This window comes from Dromiciops gliroides, chromosome 4, assembly GCF_019393635.1.
Source record: "Dromiciops gliroides isolate mDroGli1 chromosome 4, mDroGli1.pri, whole genome shotgun sequence".
Classification (NCBI taxonomy): domain Eukaryota; kingdom Metazoa; phylum Chordata; class Mammalia; order Microbiotheria; family Microbiotheriidae; genus Dromiciops; species Dromiciops gliroides.
The window spans coordinates 309,555,691-309,576,944 of record NC_057864.1 but is presented as its reverse complement, the minus strand read 5'-3'; the positions used below and the strand labels follow the sequence as shown (position 1 = coordinate 309,576,944).

The window sequence follows — 21,254 nt, the reverse complement described above, 5'->3', positions numbered from 1 at the left end:
ATGGATTGATTCCTACAAGAAAACTAATGTTACAATCCATTATACAGGACTTTTTATCTAATAGAATTTATTGAAATTAAATCAGCAAAGTACAGTTACAATCCATACATAAATACAATTGTTAATTCATTGTGAATAACCTTTCTAAATACAACCTTTTATGAAGATTTTATTCATGAAGATTATACATATATTCTGGTTAAATTATCTTTCCTCTAGGAGTTTTCAAAATCATAACTATTATAATATGTTATATTAGATATTAATATATTGATGTTATTATATTATCACTAATAACTGCCGACCAACTGCCACCAACTTGCAGATAGGTACAAGAGTCTTGGAAGGCACCTTCCAGATCAAAAGTCCTGCTTTCAGTCTGGCCAAAATACTCATCATCAAGGGAGGTGGTCCCTGTAGAGAAGGGACCAGCCATTCCCACCAAATTCCACACACAGAACAGGCAAAGCTGAAGCAGCAAGGAACCCTGAGGGAAAAACAGGAAGCAGAATGTACCAGGCAAATCAAACCACCACTACCACCACCTGGACCTTCATCTTTGACCCCCTCTTATGCAGCCAGCCAGGGGTCTGACCCAAAAGACTTGGAAATAGCAATGCTTCTAGCCCGTTTCAGCCCAACTTATGGATGCAGCCATTACCATGGCTAACAGCTTCTGGGGAGATGTGACCTGGCAACTACTCCTATAGATGCTACAGGTACATCTTTTGAAGACTGCTGAAAGAAAGTTCTTGCCACTAAAATCCTTGACATTATCAAATGTTTCAACAGCAGAAACTGATATAATTTTATCAGTGGAAATGATATAAAGAAGAGGTATTACCATCTACTTTGCCCATTGTACCCTAGGGATCACGAGACCTTCTCCAAATGACTTGTAGCTAAAACCTTCCATTATACATTGTCTCACCCACTGGAATGTGAGCTCCAGAGCAGGGACTATCTTACTTTTCTGTTCATTTCCCCAGCACTTATCACAGTACTTTGCATATTAGCATTTAGTAAATGCTTCATTCATTATTGAGAGGGGGGTGGTGTGAGGAGCTAGTCTTGCTTGTCACAGTTATTGGGTGACATTGCTAATAAAGAAGAAACTTAATTAAAAAAAGATTTTTTTCCGTGATAAATTTGTAAATAAAAGTTTAGAAGTCTTGTAGTGGTTTTCTTGAGGAAGAGAGAAAACAAGAATGTGCGTGAGAGATAGAGACAGACAAATAGATTCTCCTACCGTAAAGTTGTTTCTCAGATTTTTGCAAAGGAAAGCAAAACTTTGCAGAAATGTTGTGAAGATGCCAAGAGAACTTTGAGTAAAGATGATACAGCTGTACAAAAGGCATTGTGAGTATCAAGGGGAGAAGAGTTAAAGACATTTCTATTTGGAGTAAAAAGGAAGTAATATGTGACATCTCTCTCTCTCTTTTGGGGGGGGTGGGGCAATGAGGGTTAAGTGACTTGCCCCGGGACACACTGCTAGTAAGTGTCAAGTGTCTGAGGTCGGATTTGAACTCAAGTCCTCCTGAATCCAAGGCTGATGCTTTATCCACTGTGCCACCTAGGTGCCCCCGACATCTCTTTTAAAATTATTTTGGCTAAGAATAGAGGACAAGCAGCAAACTGGAAGGGGACTTCTTTGGGGGAAGAATTTTTGTATTGTCTACTGAGCAAAAATTTTTGGATGGAAATAAACTAGTGTGTTAATATGTGGGTTCTCTTAATGAGTAGGTTTTCTTTTGTGAAACATTTATTCGTTCATTCATTCATTTATGGTTTTCCCCCACCTTACATGTAAAAACAAACTGTAATATTGATTTTTAAAACTTTGTGTTCCAAATTTTCTTTTTTGAAACATTTAAACAAAGCAGCATATTGCCATCTAATAAAACATATTGTGAGCAGTGAAAATCCAGAGACAGTTTCTGAGTTAATAATCAGTTTGTTAATTAAGCTAGCTAATAATAATAAATTGATGATCATTGGTTTCTCTTGATAACCAAAGACCCCTAATAGAGATATTGAATGCCTTAAAATACTTTTGGGAAGAGGTCCCTCTGGTGAAAATCAACCCTGATTGGTGAACAGTTAATGAGGGAGTTGGGGAGTGGGGCTAAGGACAATGACTTGATTTAGAATCAAATGATAATATTTCTTTAGGAAGCACTTATGTAGAAGGAGCCAATCTGTGTGACTGGAATTGTGGGTCTACAATTCTTTTGCACGATAGTTTCCTTTATTTGAAAAACTATATAATTAAATACCCATTTTAAAAATGGCAGTTACACTCTTTCTAAGACTGTGGGAATCAGTTTGTGTTACTTTTTGCCTTTGCTGTCATTTACCTCCAAGGTAGGCATTAATTTAATGAAATGTGAGTATTGGTTTGCCCCTAAAATTTAGACTTTAATATTGTTCAGAGTTGCACAGCACTGCTTAAATTGTTCTTTGCTTCACTAAAACTTTGCTAATGTGGTTATGACCAGGCCTAAACTATAGCTCGGAATGATTCCTGCCAGACAAAATTCCTTTGAGGGGCTAAAAGTCTTTATTTTGAATTGTGAATATTCAATTCTAATGATAACTAATTCCTATAGGGCATAGTTACAGTTCTACAGAACAGAAGGAAGGTATAATAAATGAACAACAGGAATGTCCTGGGCTTTGGAATTGGCTGGCCTGGTTTTTAAAGTTCTAGTAGTCCCTCCCTATCCTGGGGTCTTAAAAGAATGAGCAAAATGAAATTCTGCGTGCTGCTCAGACTGGAGGTTAGGAATGGGGATTTTAGAATAAGGAGGTAGGAGGGAGAAGTAGCTTGCCTAAAGGGACTATTTATTTTTCAGAATTAAAAATACATGGGTAATGGCAGGTTTGCTATAGTTGAGGATTTGGCCATATATATGTATTTATGTGTTCTTTAGTTTTGACTTTATTGAACTAACTTTGTCTTTTAAAAAAATCATTTTGAACTTAAATACATAAAGAAAAAAGGAACATTTCCATATACCCAGCACAACATATAAAGAAGATTCACTTTAAGACCATGAATTTCCATTTCACAGTTAACTCTTTAAAAAAAAGTCATATTAAGTATTACACATCATTTTCAAAGCTACTCTGCTTTCTATACTTCCTTCTACATTTTCTTTTATTCCCTGCTGTGTGCTTTTTATATATGTTCCCCTCCCTCGCCCTAGAGTTGGCTATCATTAGACACAGATGTGTGTGTGTGTGTGCATGCATGTGCGCATGTAAAACCATACTATGTACATAATTCTACTTAACCAGTTCTTTCTCTGGAGGCAGATGTCATCTTCCTTTTTGGGTCCTTTGCAGTTTTTTTTTTTAAACATTGATATCTTTTGGTACAACAAACACATCCTAACAAATACTCAAACAAAAACCCCTTTACAAAGTACATTCCCCAAAGCGGTTAGTTTATTAATAGTTCACCAGAAGAAAGTTAAATAAACTGACTATATACAACCTTGTCGTGTTCCTCTTCCAATCTTAAACCAATCATTTGGTCCACGTTTGGTTCTGTTGCTTCTTGACCTACACATAGAGCTTCCTCAGGACACAAATAAGATGATCTGGTACTCCCAGCTCTTTGAGGTTGTAAAAAAAATTAATTATTTGCTTATCTAATTTGGAAAATTATATATAATTGGATTTATGAAAAATTATAGGTTTAGAAAAATTATAATTGGGCCATAAGTCCCTTCGTGGTCACCATTCAAATGTAAAATATTTTTGATGACTAGGGCTAATTTGGGGGGACTAATCTGTGGATGACTAATCTGGGGACTGTTGACTATTTGGCTATCTGACTGCATTTAATTTAATGTGGGCTAATTTATAAAGTTCTACCACACTGCTCCACTCCCAGATTGATAAGCAAAATATTAAGAAGCCTCTTAACCAAATAATCAAAGCAGAGTTTATTTATGAGACACTATTGAAAATTAAGAATACAGGGAAATAAAATGTACAACCTGACTGCTTCGGTCTCTTTCCACTGTGTCTCTTTCCCACCTGCTGCACTTAGAACTTCTTGAATATAATAAGGGCCTTAGCAGTCTCTCCCCTCAGGGCACTCAGGTACTTTATTCTAACTCCTCTTAATCTTCACTTTCTCCAACCTATACCCCGAGCTTCTGTGCTCTCCGCTTTTGCTCCTAGTCCTGCGTTGCTGTTCGTCTCATCCCCTCCCCCTCCCCCCTCCCCCCTCCCCCCTCCCCCCTCCCCCCTCCTTTCTGATCTTGTCAGCTGCCCTCTTGACCTCTTCTCAGCCCCCTATCTCCTTGCCCAAACCAAACTCCTTCGGCCTTCTAACCCCCTCCTGAGTCTACCACCCCAGGTCTATATATACCTTTTTTTCTCTCCACTCAAATCTCCGGGCTTTTTGCGCCCCCACAGACCAAGCTAATCCGCTAGCCAGGGCTGCTGCTGGTGGGGGGGAGGGTGCTCCCACCTCACGGGCCTCAGCACAGGCTTTTCGGATAGCTCCGCTTGGGTCGGAGGGAGCTGGGGGCTTCCCCCCCCCCCCCAGCTGTCTGACCTGGCGTTTTGTGGAGCCCATGGGGCTTTTTGACTCAGCTGAAGCTGAGTAGGAGGGGAAGATGCCCTGAGGGCCTAAGGCTTTCTAATCTCAGCCTAAAGGTAGGGTCCCCAAATCAAAATAAATTTCCACAAGGCTTTGCCACATTTTCTTGTGATCCCCCCCAGTCAAAGGCTTTAGTGTAGCCAATGAACCAGAAGTAGTTGTTTTTCTTATTTCCCTTGCTTTTTCCATAGTCCAGCAAATGCTGGAAATTTGATCTCTGGTTCCTTTGCCTCTTTGAAAACCAGCTTGCTCTTCTGGTAACTCTTGGTCCACATATTGCTGAAGTCTAGCTTGCAGAATCTTAGGCATAATATTTCTGGCATGTGAAATGTGTGCAATTGTTTGGTAATTTGAACATTCCTTGACATTGCCCTTCTTAAGGATGGGGATATAAGCAATCAATCTTTTCCACTCCAGTGGCTACTGTTGAGTTTTCCATATTTTCTGGTATACTTTAAGTAGCATCATCTTTTAGGATTTTAAAATATCTCAGCTAGAATTCCATCATCTCCATTAGCCTTTGTTAGCAGTGCTTCCTAAGGCCCATTTGACTTCATTCTCTAGGATGTCTGGCTCTCCATTAGTAACTATAGCATCGTGGTTATCTTTCTGCTAAGATTTAATTGTGTGGGGTGTGTGTGTGTGTGTGTGTGTGTGTGTGTGTATTCTTGCCACCTCTTCTTTTTTTTTTTTTCCTGCAGGGCAATGAGGGTTAAGTGACTTGCCCAGGGTCACACAGCTAGTAAGTGTTAGGTGTCTGAGGCTGGATTTGAACTCAGGTACTCCTGACTCCAGGGCCGGTGCTCTATCCACTGCGCCACTTAGCTGCCCCCTGCCACCTCTTCTTAATCTCTTCTGCTTCTCTTATTTCCCTACCATTTTTGTCTTTTATCATGCCCATTTTTGTATAAAACATTCCCTTGATATCTCAAATTTTCTTGAAGAGATTTCTTGTCTTTCCCATTCTATTGTTTTCTTCTATTTCTTTGCATTGCTTGTTTAAGAAAACCTTACCTATCCTTGCTATTCTCTAGAACTCTGCATTCAGTTGGGTATATCTTTCCTTTTCTTTTTTCCTTTTTGCTTTCCTTCCTTCTTCAGTTAAGCACAGAATTAAGGTTACCAGGAGAAATATCAACAGTTTCAGATATGCAGATGATACTATTCTGATGACAGAAAATTAAGAATTAAGATACTTTGGGGGGGGTGTTTTTCTCATTGTTTTTCTCAGTAAATACTCCTTTATTCGAAGTTTTGAGTTCCAAATTTTCTCTCTTCCCCCATCCCCCTTTCTGGTGGTATGCAATTGGATATAGGTTATGCAGAAAAGACTGTAAAAGCTGGCTTGAAGCTTAACTCAAAAAAATTAAGGTCTTGGCGACTGGTCCCATCACTTCATAGCAAACAGAGGGAGAAGAAATGGAAGCAGTGTCAGATTTTTATATTCTTGGGCTTAAAGATCACTGCAGATGGTGACTGCAACCATGAGAATTAAGACACTTGTTCCTAGGAAGGGAAGCCAAGACAAGTCTGGACAGCATACTCAAGAGCAGAGACATCCCATTGCAAACAAGGATCCGTATGGTCCAAGCTATGGTTTTTCCAGTAGCTAAGTATGGCTGCAAGAGTTGGACAATGAGGAAAGTCAAGCACCACAGAATCAATGCTTTCAAATTGTGGTGGTGGAGAAGACTTTTGAGAGTCCATTGGACAGTAAGGAGATCAAATCAGTCAATACTTAAATTAATTCAGACTATTCACTGGAAGTTCAAATTCTGAAGCTGAAGTTTAAATACTTTAGCCACATAATGAGAAGACAGGACTTACTGGCACCAATTAATATTAGCACCAATTTAATTTTTATGGAATCAATTAATGTAGGAGTTTGTAGGAGGGTGAAGAGCATCATTGTCAGATGTTTTCTTTTGGTTCTTGAAGAGTTATGACATCTTTTTAGTGTTAATCTATAGTAAAATATTTAAATATACATAATTTGAATTTTCAGCTTTTCAATGACCTATTCAAGAACAACGCAAACCGTGCTGAGAACACAGAGAGAAAACAAAATCAGAATTATTTTATGGAGATGATGACTGTAGAGGGTGTCTATGATTACTTAATGTATATAGGTAAGAGTTGATTTTTTCTTGGATTAATTTTTCAGTTAGATGCCAAGCGATGCATCCACAAAGAGGCCAATTTCACAATCAGTTTTTAATTGGAGACTAAAATGTTTTTTAAGCATGTTTCATGTGATTGTACATTTATAACCTATATCAGATTGCTTGCAGTCTTGGGGAGGAGGGAGGGAGAAAAATTTGAAACTAGAAATTTTATAAAAACAAATGTTGAAAATGTTTTTTTTTTTTAACACAGTGTGTCAGTCAGAATTGACCACTGACATGTTAAAGTTATTAATTAATCTTTGTGGGTACAACATTGACATGCCAGTTAGCATAATTTATGTGTGCTTTATTCATAAATGTCAGAAAAGACCAGTTTATTTTAAGAACAGAATGACGTATCATTGTTTTCAGGTCGAGTGGTTTTCCGGATTCCTGATTGGCTTCATCATTTCTTGATGGGAGTGCGAATCCTCTTGAAAAATACCTTAGAGACATATACTGATTACTATCTACAGTGCAAACTAGAGCAGCTATTCCAGGAACACCGTTTGGTCTCACTTATAACACTTCTCAGAGGTTTGTATTTTTCTTTTTTGTATTATGTTTTGTGTGCTCTTTTGAGTAATTATCACATACATATCACTTCACTGAGAAGATTTTGTAGTTCTTTGGAGACAGGTATTTCTGTGCATGTTTCTGTTCATATTAATGTTCCTTTGGAGTATGGTCTTGTATTTTTTTCTACAAAATGTAGCAGTACTGCACGCTAAATTGAAATGAAAATCAACATATTCCATTAAAGAAAAGAAGACATTTTAGAAGACAGAATGTCATTTACCCAAAAAACAGTTAATAAGTGCTTCTTACATTCAGAGCACTGTGCTAAGGGAAAGGCAAAGCCAAATAAGGCATCATCTCTGCCTACATGAAGTTTATATTCTTGTAAGAAATATAGGGGCAGCTCGGGAGGACCTGAATTTAAATCTGGCCTCACACACTTAACACTTAATAGCTGTGTGACCCTGGGCAAGCCACTTAACCCCAATTGCCTCATCAAAAAAAAAAAAAGGGAAAAGAAATATAAAACATCCATCATTTTCAAGTTAAAAATATAATATAAATGCACAGAAATGGGGTAAACACTGCTCTAAAGGTTTCAAGGAAAGAGGGAGATCACATGACTTTGGAGTTAGGGAAGGGCTTCATTTAGGGAGTGACAGCTGGGCCTTGAAGAACAAGAAGCTTTTAACTGGCAAAGTTTGGGGAGAAGGGAGAGCATTCCGGGCTTCCAGGATGTGCCAGGAAGCATCATAAAGAAGAAAAGAAAAGGGAAAAGAGTTCAAGGACCAAAATACTAGTATACAATTCATTAAGGGAGTAGTTTGAGACATAGAAAAGATAAGTTGGAATTAGGTTGGGGAGACCACTGAACATTAATAGATTATTGGAGAACCACTGGAGGTTTGTAAAGTGAATTGAAGAGAGAGAACAATTTGGAGGCAATTCTAATAGTCCAGGTAGTGGGAATCTGAACTGTGGTGGCAGCAGAAGGATTTGGTACCTCATTGGATACGGCAAAGTGAGGGAGAGAGGGGAGAAGTTGCTGACAGCTTTCTGGCCTCAGTGACTGAAGAGAATATTGACATCATTAAGAGGAATGCAGAAGTTAAAAAGAAGGGAAGGGTTTCTTGAGGGGGAAGAGAGGGGAGATACAGAGTTCAGTATTAGATATGTTAATAAGCTTGAAGTACATTTCCATGTGGAAATGTACAAAGGAAAAAACGTTTTAGAAAAGAATAGAGAGGGGCAGCTAGATGGCGCAGTGGATAGAACACCGGCCCTGGAGTCAGAAGTACCTGAGTTCAAATCTGGCCTCAGATACTTAACACTTACTAGCTGTGTGACCCTGGGCAAGTCACTTAACCCCAATTGCCTCACTAAAAAAAAAAAAAAAAAACAAAAAAAAAAAGAAAGAAAAAAAAAAAAAGAAAAGAATAGAGGAAATTCCTTTGAGATGATTTGTGGTTCAAATGCAGTTTAGGAGAATAAAGAAAAAATCATTCAGGCTTAAAAATAAATATGGGGGGGGCAGCTAGGTGGCGCAGTGGATAGAGCACCGGCCCTGGAGTCAGGAGTACCTGAGTTCAAATCTGGCCTCGGACACTTAACATTTACTGGCTGTGTGACCCTGGGCAAGTCACTTAACCCCAATTGCCTCACTTAAAAAAAAAAGTTAAAAAAAAAATAAATATGGGGGGCAGCTAGGTGGTGCAGTGGATAGAGCACTGGCCCTGGATTTAGGAGTACCTGAGTTCAAATCTGGCCTCAGACACTTAGCACTTACTAGCTGTGTGACCCTGGGCAAGTCACTTAAACCCAATTGCCTCACTAAAAATTTAAAAATAAATAAATAAATATGAACATTTCTGTTCCCCTCCCCAACATTTTTCTTTCTTTATTTTTCCCCCCTCTTCTGGGCAATGAGGGTCAAGTGACTTGCCCAAGGTCACACAGCCAGTGTCACGTGTCTGAGGCTGGATTTGAACTCAGGTCCTCCTGAATCCAGGGCCAGTGCTCTATCCACTGCGCCACCTAGGTGCCCCTCCCCAACATTTTTAATACATAATTTTTTAGATTCCATTATACCTTCTCATTGTATCATTTACTACTATTATTTTATTATGGTCTATAAATGTAGTGCATTGAATCTTTTTTCTATGTTTTTGCCTGTTTCATCTTTGTAGCCCAGTGTATGATCAGGCTTTTTTGTAGATTTCATAAACATTGAAGAAAAAAAGGTATATTCTTTATTTTTTAAGATCTCCATGTAGCTTATTAGACCTAAATTAGCTAATACTCTGATTAGCTCCCTGATTTCTTTTTCATTTTTTGTTGGATTTATCTTTTTTTTTGGTGAGGCAATTGGGGTTAAGTGACTTGCCCAGGGTCACACAGCTAGTAAGTGTTAAGTGTCTGAGGCTGGATTTGAACTCAGGTACTCCTGACTTCAGGGCCGGTGCTCTATCCACTGTGCCACCTAGCTGCCCCGGATTTATCTTATTTTGTTAGTGGTGTGTTTAAAATCTTCCATTTCTGTTTATTACTAGTTTTCCTTGATTATTTTCCTTTATAAATTTTGATTCCAAATTATTAGATGTTTTTAGACTTGATATGCTCTTACTTGTATAAATGCTTTTAAGTATAATATTTTGTCTTGCTTTTTAGAAACATTTTCTGGTTGGAATTAAGCTTTCCACAAGTGGAAATGCAGAGAGGATAAAGTGACTAGCCCAGAATCACACAGCTGGTAAATGTCTGAGGCCAGATTTGAACTCAGGAAGAGGAATCTTCCTGACTTCAGGCTGGGCATTCTATTCACCGTACCACCTTGCTGGCCTGATAGCACTAATAGCACTAGACAAACATTGGGCATCCCTTTTATACTTATCATAGGGTTTGGAGAAAAGATAAGGAATTCATATGAGTCATCTAGTTTAGAGACATCTGGTTGACATTTGGAGATGGGAGTCTGGAAGTTAGGAGAAAGTTTAGGGCTGGATAGGTAGATTTGAGATTCATGAGCATAAAGATGACAATTGAAACGGGAGCTGATGAGATTACCAAGTGAAGTAGGATAGAGAAGAAAAGAGGGCCCAACACAGAGCCTTTCAGGTCATCTGTGAGCTGTGGAAGTGACCTATATGGAAATTCAGGTTAAGGAAACTGGGAAAGATTAGTCAGATAGGTAAGAAGAGAATCAAGATAATAATACTGTCATGAAAACCTAGAAAGAAGAAAATATCAAGAACAAGGTGATTGGCATTGACAAAGGCTACAGAGATGTTAGGATAAAGATTTAGAAAAGAGGCCATTAGATTTGGCAATTACATTTGGAGAGAACAGTTTTAGTTGAATAAAAGGTCAGAAAGCAGAATGTAGAGAGTTGAGAAGAGTGAGAGGAAAGGAAGTAGAATCATTAATGTAGATGGCCTAAAGTAGTTTAGTCACAATAGTAGAGAGAGGTATGGTATGATAGCTAGTGGGGATGGCTAAATCAAGCCAGGATTTTTTGAGGAAGAGGGAGGTATATTCATGTTTTTAGACAGTAGGGAATTAGCTAGTAGACAGGGAGAATTTGAAGATAAGTAGAAGTCAGGATGACAGAAGGGGAAGTCTTTGAGAGAAGATGTAATAAAATGCGATCAATTGTACATATACAGTGACACCTATGTATGTGTACATGAGATGTAGTGGAGAAGTCATGTGAAATGAATAAGTTGATTTAGCAGTAACAGTTTAATTTAGACCACTCTTTTGGTTTGATTGTACTTGGATTTTTTAGTTTTTTAATCCATCCTGTAACTTTCATTTTATTATGAATTGTAGTCCATTTCTGTTTAGCATTAAAATAATTAGGTTTCTGTTTTCGTCAGTGATTCTGATGCTTTCTTATTCTTATAATTTCTACTATTAAGGACTTTGCAAAATCATTTTAAAACAAAATTCCTGGGGGCAGCTAGGTGATGCAGTGGATAGAGCATCAGCCCTGAATTCAGGAGGACCTGAGTTCAAACCTGGCCTCAGACAATTGACACTTACTAGCCTTGTGACCTTAGGCAAGTCACTTAACCTTCTTTGCCCAGCAAAACAAAAAAACAACAAAAAAAACCCAACAACAACAGCAAAAAACAAAATTCCTCTCTCTTTTGTTAATAACTTTGTAGGTTTCTTTAATATGAACTTCCTCTTTGTCAAAGATAGGAGTTTCACTTTGGGATTATCCTTCCTCCCTTCCCTTTCTTCTCCCCCCCCCCCCCTAATTTTTCCCCCTCCTTTCAGTTTCTCTGAAAAACCCTCTTAAAAGTTTAGTGGTTAAGTCAGTCCAGGATTTTGAGATTCTCACCATTTGTTGCTAGTTGGATTATTTTGAGTTAAGAAGTATCAGTTCTTTTTTTTTTTTTTGATTGGAACAGAAATGGTTTTCATCATAATACATTTTCAAGTGTAACAGGCCTTCTCTAAATTAAATTGCTCTCTAAGCTACCACCATTAATGGGTTTATTACTCAGCTGCTTTATCAGTATTACTGATCCTTGAAGCTTCTGTCCAAGTTGCCTACCCTTTGGAATTTGTTTGGCTGAAGTCTCCCCTGTGCTTAGGGCCTCTGAAAGTTCCTCATTCCTGTTTCCTCTTGGGGAAAGACAATGTCAAAGATCTTACTGTAGTGCTCCACAAAGTGCACTTCTAGCCCTTCAGTGATGTACCCTGCAAGGTCATAATAGTCCGTCTTGTTCTCTGCAGGAAGGATGACACAAGTTACCCCTGCTCTTTGGGCTGCAATGGTCTTCTCCTTAATGCCTCCCACAGGAAGGATCTTGCCAGTGAGGGAAACTTCCCCTGTCATGGCCACATTGTGGCGAATGGATTGGTTCATGGCCAAGGAGAGCAGTGCAGTGACAATGGTGCAGCCTGCACTGGGGCCATCCTTGGGGGTCGCACCTGCAGGTACATGCAGGTGGATGTGTGAGGTCAACAGGAAATCATTGGATGGGTCCTCATGCATTAAGAATGCCCGGGCAAATGTGTATGCAATCCTGGTACTTTCTTTCATGACATCCCCCAGCTGACCTGTCACCTCTAGGCTCCCATCTTTGCTGTCTTTTTCCTTTGGGCACCGTAACGAGGTCTCAATGAACAAGGTCGAACCTCCCATGGCTGTCCATGCCAGACCCATGACCACACCTGGTGGTGTTACATCATACATGCGTTCCACAGTGAAGATGGGCTTTCCAACAAAGTCCTGTAGGTTCTCAGGTGTTACTTCCACAGACTCCATCTCCCCACTGATTATCTTATAGACACATTTTCTTAACAGCTTTTCCACCTGCTTCTGCAGGTTTCTGACACCACTCTCCCGGCAGTAGTGCTTGATGAGAAGGGTCAATACGTCTGAGGAGATTTTGGCTTTGCTTTCATCCAGACCACACAGGGCTCGGGCATGAGGGAGCAGGTAACGCTCTGCAATGGCAAGTTTCTCCTGGGCCACATAGCCAGAGACATTGATCATCTCCATCCTATCTCTCAAAGGGTCAGGGATGGTGTCTATAATATTGGCTGTGCAGATGAATAGAACCTTGGACAGATCCACTGGGACATCAAGGTAGTGGTCCAGGAAGCTGGAGTTTTGCTCTGGATCTAGAAGCTCAAGTAGTGCAGAAGAGGGATCTCCCTGGTAACTCCGCCCGATCTTATCCACCTCATCTATTAGAATGAGGGGGTTTTCCGTCTGGGTCTTTTTCAGACACTGGATGATCTTCCCTGGCATGGCCCCAACATATGTCCTCCTGTGTCCCTTGATTTCTGCCACATCAGTCATGCCTCCAATGCTGAATTGGAAACATTGTCTATTCAAAGCTCTTGCAATGGAGCGAGCAATGCTTGTCTTGCCCACTCCTGGAGGGCCATAGAAACAAAGTATCTTCCCTTGAGTTGATCCTCTGAGTTGGCTCACAGCAATAAATTCCAAGATGCGCTTCTTGACATCCTCCATGCCATAATGATCTTCCTCCAGGACTTCCTTGGCTCGGGCCAGATCTAGATTCTCATCGCTATACTTTCCCCAGGGTATGGAAGTCAACCAGTCCAAATAATTTCGGGTGACACTGAACTCTGAGGAATGATTGTCCAAGAAGCCCAATTTTCTCATCTCCTCATCAATCATATGCATGATGTGCTTGGGAACAACAAGGTCCTCTAAACGTTCTCGGAATCTCTCCTCAATGGCATCTTTGTCTTCTTTCTCCAGGCCCAGTTCTTTCTTGATAATTTTTAGTTGCTCTTGCAGAAGGTACTTGCGGTGAGTTTGTTTGATTTTCTCTTCTACTTCCTGGCCTAGCCGCTGCTGCAATTTGTTGAGTGCAAATTCCTTCTTGAGCAGAGAGAGGGCCTTATAGAGCCGATTTGGAATATTTGTTTCTTCCAAGACGTCCTGCAGCTCCTGAGGTGTGGCTCCTGTCAGTGCTGCCCCCATGTCACTCAGGAAGATGGGATTGTCCAGAGGTCTCTGCCCAACCTGCATCATCTGAATCACAGATTCTCTATAGAAAGGATTCAAAGTAATGATATCTCGAATTGTCTTCGCAATTTCTGCAATAAGGGCTTTCACTTCTTCATTGACTTGGAAGTTTTCATGGACTACATTTTCCACTTCTACCATGAGCACTTCATTTCCCAAATTAGTGGGGGGTTCAATCACCAGGTCTACCACTTGATCCTTTGCACCTTGTATGTCCTCTGTCTCCTCCTTGGCTCCCTTAGATTTTTTTCTCTTCTGTTTATTTTCTAGCTCCATTTCCTCAGGCTCTAGTTGTCTGTTTATACGAATCCTTCTGTGTCCCATGACTATCATACGTAACTTGTCCCCTTGGAGCTGCATTTCATGAATGTCGACAAAAGTTCCAGTGTGATAAATTTCATTCAGGTTCTCAATCACATCAGACTCATTGTTGTCATCTCTCTTTAGAAAGACACCAGCATATGGCTGGGCAAGGCGAACTTTCTTTCTTATCAGCTCGACCAACTTCTTGTTTTTAACCTCAGTAATTTTAATGAAGCGGGGGAACACGGGGTTGCCGTTGATGGCCAAGAGCGGCACATGCGGGAAGATCTCCGGGATCATCATGGGTGTAAGGGCGTTGTTGGCTGGGCCTTCCTGGCCCCCCTCCCCGCCGCTCTGGCCGGCCCCAGGCCAGCCTTCATCACCGCCCTTGGGGCTGTTGTAGTAGTCCTCATGGCCTTCTGCCCGGGTGCTGCTGCCCTGGTTTCTGGTCTCATCCCACAGACCCCGCCAGTCCCCTGTGCTGCGCCCAAGGGGCCCCAAGCTGCACAGAGCCCAGGACGGCGAGGTGCCGCTTGCTGCCCCCGCACTCGGCAGCAGCGCCAGTCTGGACATGTGGTGTCCCCGCCAGCGGCCCAGCCCTGTGAGGCCGGCTGGCTGGGGAGGCCATGGCCCCGGGACCAGCGCCAGCCGCCTCATGACTCCCCACCGGCGCCAATGTCCTGCGCTCGCCGCCATGCCTCCCTGAGCTGAGCCTGAGGGAGCTGCTTCCTAATGTCAGTTCTCTTGTGACGGGATCCGCCCACACGTCATTTCCTCCTCTTGTTTTGAGATTTCCCCTTTTTTTTTTCCTCCTCCTGTGACACTTGCTCTTTCTGCCTCTTCTGATGGGATCCGCCTATTCTGTCTCACTCCCTAGATCCACAGGTAGACAAAAGGCAGCTCAGTGTGCAAATTACTTTCGTCATCGCCCGCCTTGCTGCTCCCACCCTTCTACTCCTCCCCCCCAGTCTTCCTCAAATGTCAATTCTTTTAAATACTTAATTTTTTGGCTACGGATTCTTGTTCAAAGATTTCTTTTAAAAAGCTTATGATGGGGGCAGCTAGATGACGCAGTGGTTAAAGCGCTGGCCCTGGATTCAGGAGTACCTGAGTTCAAATCCAGCCTCAGACACGTGACACTAGCTGTGCGACCCTGGGCAAGTCACTTAACCCCCATTGCCCCACCAAAAAACAAAAACAAAAAGCTTATGATCAAACAAGAAAGGATCACAGGAGACAAACTGGATGATTTTGGTTTTGCAGAAACAAAACCAATGCAATCATAATTAGATGGAAAGGGGTGGGGTTCTCTTTAATTGATACTATTAAAAAATTTTTTGAGTCCTAAATTTTCTCTCTCTCTCCCACTCCTCCTCTACCCATTGTGAAGGCAAGTAATATGATATCAATTATGCATGTAAAGTCATGCAAAATATATTGGTCATGTTGCTTAAAAAAATAATAAAAAGCAAGAAAAAGTGAAAAAAAATATGCTTCATTCTGTACTAAGAGTTCATCAGTTCTCTCTAGAGATGGAAAGCATTTTCCATCATGGGTCCTTTAGAATTGTCTTGGATCATTGTCTTGATCAGAGTACCTAGTGATTCACGGTTGGTTGGCCTCACAGTATTCCTGTTACTGTGTACAATGTTCTTCTGTTTTTGTTTACTTCACTTTGCATCTGTTCATATGATACTTATTAGGTTTTTCTGAAACCATTCTGCTTATCATTTCTTATAACACAATAGTATGCCATCACAATCATATACCACTACTTATTCAGCCATTCTCCAAGTGATGGTCATCCCCTCAATTTTTAATTATTCCAAATACTTTTGTGTGTATACGTACTTTTCTCTTTGTTTGATCTCTATGGTACACAGACCAAATAGTGGTATTGCTGGGTCAAGGGGGGGGAGGGGAGGTTATAGCAAGTTTTTCTCATAAAGGTCTTTTTTCTCAAATATATAAAGAATTGAGCCAAATTTGTAAAAATAAAGAGTCATTCCCCAACTGCAAATGGTCACAGGATATGTAGATAGTTTTCAGAAAGAAGAAATCAAAAGATTTTAGTAGTCATGGGTGGGGGGAGTAACTTCTTAATCAGTAATTATTAGAGAAACTCAAATGAAAACAACTCTGAGGTACTACCTCACACATTGGCCAACACAACAGAAAAGGAAAATTATAAATGTTCAAGGGAAAGTGGCAAAATAGATACACTAATGCATGCACTATTGGTAGACTTGTAGACTGTTCTCTATTTAGGAGAACAATTTGGAACTTTGCCCAAAGGACTATAAATAAAACTGTGCATACCCTTTTGCCCAACAATACCAGTACTATGTCTACATTCTCAGGAGAACAAAGAAAAAGGAAATTTACCCATATATGCAAAAATAGTTACAGCAGCTCTTTTTTAGTATCAAAGAACTAGAAATTGAGGGAATACCCAACAGTTAGGGAACAGTGGAACAAGTAGTGGCATATAATTGTGATGGAATACTATTGTAGTATAAGAAATTATTTTATTTCCTATTTATTTTTTTCTTGCCTTAAAATTTTTTTTGCAATATAAGTGAATATGGAATTATTAAAATATATGTATAATGGGTATTATATTGCTTGCCTTTCTAATGGGTGGGAGAGTGGCTGAAGGGAGGGAGAGAATTTGAAACTGAAAATTTAAAAATGAATGTTTTAAAAAGAAAAAAATTAGGGGCAGCTAGGTGGCGCAGTGAATAGAGCACCAACCCTGGAGTCAGGAGAACCTAAGTTCAAATCCGGCCTCAGACGCTTGACACTCACTAGCTGTGTGACCCTGGGCAAGTCACTTAACCCCAATTGCCTCACCAAAAAAACCCCAAACAAACAAAAAAAGAAACAAATTAAATAAGCATTTAAAAAAGATTTTGGTCATCTTAAAAAAGAACACCTCAAAAAACTCACAGACATTCAGGAAGTAGATAGGTCTTTTTTTTTTTTTTGGTTGTTTTTTTTTTTTTAAGTGAGGCAATTGGGGTTAAGTGACTTGCCCAGGGTCACACAGCTAGTAAGTGTTAAGTGTATGAGACCGGATTTGAACTCAGGTACTCCTGACTCCAGAGCCAGTGCTCTATCTACTGCACCACCTAGCTGCCCCTTAGATAGGTCTTTTTAAAATTTTTATTTTATTTATTTTTCTAATAATAAACATTTTTTATTTATAGTTTTGGGTTCCAATTTTTTATCCCTCTTTCCCACCCTCCTCCCTCCCTGAGGCAACAAATAATCACATATGGGTTATACATGTATGATTATGTAAAACATTACCCATACTTGTCATTTTGTATAAGAAAACGATTAAAAGGAAAAAAAAGGAAATAGTGAAAAATAGCATGCATCAGTCTGTTCTATCAATATCAGTTCTTTCTATGGAAGTGGATAGTATGTTTCATCAGTAATCCTTTGGGATTGTTTTAGATCGTTGTATTGTTGAGAATAGTTAAGTCATTCACAGTTCTTCATCAAATAGTATTGCTGTCTCTGTGTGTTTTCTTGGTTCTGCTCACTTCACTATACATCATTTCGTACATGTCTTTCCAGACCTTTCTGAAGTCATCCTCCTTGTCATTTCTTATACCACAATAATATTCCATCACAATCATATACCACACTTTGTTTAGCCATTCCCAATTGATGGGCATTTCTTTGATTTCCAATTCTTAGCTACCACAAAAAGAACTGCTATATTTTTGTACAAATAGGTCTTTTTCTTCTTTTGGGGATGTCTTTGGGATGTAAACTTAGCAATGGTATTACTGGATCAAAGGGTATGCACAGTTCTCTAGCCTTTGGGGCATAGTTCCAAATTGTTCTCCAGAATGGTTGGATCTTTTCACAACTCCACCAACAGTGGATTAGTGTCCCAGCTTTCCCATATCTCATCCAACATCCAATCCTTTCCCTTTTTTGTCATATTTGCCTCTAGATAAGTCTTTTTGTAAAGATTTCTAGGTCTCTTTACTTTTCATATATCCACCCCTCCCAATTTTTAACTAATCGTCCTCAATCAAGATTGTATGCTTCTCAGATTTTTCTCCTTACATGATATAATTCTTACTCAGCCTGGACAGAATTTTTTATTTTTGCTAGAGTAGACAGATGGGAGAATCCCAGGAACAGGAATGAGGACAGAAAGCACTGCTACTTATTGGTTAAACTTTTAATAAAGTTTAGGATAAAGAGAATGACTTCTTCTTTTCCTTATGTAAGTTGGTGTCTTGGCCATTTGAGAATTTCCACAGACCTTTCTGTTTGGTCCTTTCAGATGCTGTGTTCTGTGAAAACACTGAACCTCGTTCTCTCCAAGACAAGCAGAAACGAGCAAAACAGACCTTTGAAGAAATGATGAACTACATTCCAGGTGCAGGATTTATAGAAAATAATTAAGATATATGTGCTCCTTTATTCTATAACATCTGAAGTGGTACATTCTAGTTAAGTGACAAAAGAAAGTAAATTACAGCCAATTCCAGGATAAAATGTTCATTTCACAGAATTAAGAAGTATGATACACGTGTACAATTACACATTGTTTTATATATAAATTGTTAGATTAAAGGACTACAAGAAAAAAATCTCATTTTTTTCCCATGTAAAATTATTAAATAAACTGATTACAAAATCTTAAAGTTTCTAAGAACACAGGACAAAAAATAGTTTTTGTTTTGTTTTGTTTTTGGAGGGGCAATGAGGGTTAAGTGACTTGCCCAGGGTCACACAGTTAGTGTCAAGTGTCCGAGAGCTGATTTGAACTCAAGCCCTCCTGAATCCAGGGCCAGTACTTTATCCACTGTGCCACCTAGCTGCCCCTAGGGTTTTTTTTAATCAAAAGTATTTTATTATTTTCCAGTTAGATATAAAGATAGTTTTCAACATTTCAAAAAATAGTTTCTGAGAAACATTTCATCAATAAATAGTAATCAAGCTAGTTATCACTATATTAACCCCCCCATACACATTTTGTGTATAACCATATAGCTGATTTGAACTAGTTTTTTGTTTTTTCACCTACATGAGTTTTCATATTCCTTCTCCATGAGTTTACACAGACTGTTCCCCATACTTGTAATGTACCCTTTCCTCACCTCCACCTCTTAGAATTTCTATTTTACTTTAATGTCTTGCTTTCAGCTTGATTTGCCACCTATTTCCCCAAATTACATTGTATTTATTTTATAGATGTGTTCTGTGTCCTTATATGTGTACATGTTGTCTTACTCCCAATAGAAGTTTCTTGAAAGCAGGAGCTATTTCATTTCTGTCTTTGTATCCCAAGCACTTGGCAGCTAGGTGGCACAATGGATAGACCACCAGACCTGGAGTCAGGTAGACCTGAGTTCAAATCTGGCCTCAGACACTTATTAGCTATGTGACCCTGGGGTGAATCACTTCACCCTGTTTGCCTCAGTTTCCTCATGGGTAAAATGAGCTGGAGAAGTAAATGGCACAAAACACTCTGGTATCTTTGCCCTCCCAAAAAACCCTAGAAAGCGGTCATAAAGAGTCAGACAAGGCTGAAAAGAACTAAACAGCTACATCCCCAGCACCAAGCAGAGAGCCTGGCCACACTGTGGATCCTTTAACAAATGCTTATTATAAATTGATTGATTGTTTAAGTTGGTTAGACAGATTAAAACTAGTGATCCCTTGTATGTAGAATTTAATAACCTCTTTGAGGGCAGGTACTGTCTGTTTTTTCATCTCTTTCTATCCTAATTTCCTGGTATTTAAATGTGTGTTGAATTTAATTGTTGAATACAGAGATTATCTGAAGAAATTAACCTGGATAAATATATTCATGACAGTGTAAAGTTAAGGTGTCTTAAGTAGATAAATGAGAAAATAATGTCTCTTCTGTATAGACCTTATAACTTGAATTCAAGCTGTTATTTTAGGTTATGTTTACCTCTCTAAAGCTGGCAGCAGTGCCATTTAAAAATATTGACAAAGCATAAAGCAACAAATATTTATATAAAGGCTAAAAGGGCAATGCATGATGTTAACCAGAGAGAGACAGACAGACAGACAAATGGACAGAGACAAAATGTCTGAAAACAGGCTGAGGATTTAGGTATTTTGTAGTAATCTTTTAAAAATAAAATTTGTTTCTTTCTTTAGATCTTATAGGTAAATGCATTGGTGATGAAGCTAAGTATGAAGGTATCAGACTTCTGTTTGATGGCCTCCAGCAGCCAGTGCTCAACAAACAGGTACCTTCTATTAAAGGTGGAATCTTTGAAACATTGTCTTAAGGAGTGGAGTCCTTTGCCTGTCTGAGGCCAGGGATGGAGCACAAGAATAACTATTTATATTAGACTTTCCCCAAACCAAGAAATTCTTGGATGTCAGGCATGCTATTAACTATGGATTTTTAAATAGTTTGCTTTGGAGACAGTGGTTGTAAGAGAAATAATGGGTTATTGAGCAGTTTTATAACTTTCTTTACCTATATTGCCTTTTAATACAAATTTTTCCTTTTTATTTTTTTTGGCATATTAGTTGACTTATGTTCTGTTGGACATTGTGATACAGGAGCTTTTTCCAGAACTCAATAAGGTAATAAATGGCAAAACATTATTGTCTTTTTTTTTCCTCAAAAGATTTGCTGTTATTAGAAACACAGTAGTTGAGATTTTGGCCACAGTTCTTTTAAAAAATAATGTTTGTCATTAATGACTTTCCTGATTTCCTTGATCCATCATATATGAAGATAGAGCTAAAGTAAACTCATTGAACATCGCAGGGCCTCAGTTTCCTGACATCTATCAAATGAGGAGGGTGCATTCAATAACTTCTACCATCTCTCCAAGCCTCAAATCTATTTTTCTATGACCTAGAATTTGTTTAGGAAGTAACTGAGTTCTTGCTGCCTCAGCTTTGTTCTTCCCCCTCTTTCAAACAGATTAGAAAGACATGGGGTATCTTTGCTCTCTAGAATGGAATTGGAATATAAACATCAGTATTAGAAAACTAGCTATAAGGAAGTGAGCATAGGATCAGGTTCAAGTAATAGTTCAGCATATATTTGCTTAGATAGAAAAAAAAGCATCTCTTGAGGTTGCCAATGTCAGCAGCTTTCGAGAACCAG

The 21,254-nt window shown here is 39.3% G+C and overlaps 2 protein-coding genes across 2 annotated transcripts in view; one reads left to right on the top strand and one right to left on the bottom strand.

The window, feature by feature from the left end:
* The window catches only part of SNX14 (sorting nexin 14), a 116,925-nt gene that overhangs the window by 94,153 nt on the left and 1,518 nt on the right, over positions 1 to 21,254 (top strand). Inside the window, 5 exon segments of the mRNA XM_044003041.1 lie at positions 6,624 to 6,747; positions 7,156 to 7,320; positions 18,432 to 18,527; positions 20,285 to 20,376; positions 20,666 to 20,722. Coding sequence (XP_043858976.1) covers positions 6,624 to 6,747; positions 7,156 to 7,320; positions 18,432 to 18,527; positions 20,285 to 20,376; positions 20,666 to 20,722 — 534 coding nt within the window.
* On the bottom strand, positions 11,900 to 14,818 carry LOC122753476 (lon protease homolog, mitochondrial-like). The gene has a single exon (XM_044000864.1). The coding sequence runs from the start codon at positions 14,816 to 14,818 to the stop codon at positions 11,900 to 11,902; it is 2,919 nt and encodes a 972-aa protein (XP_043856799.1).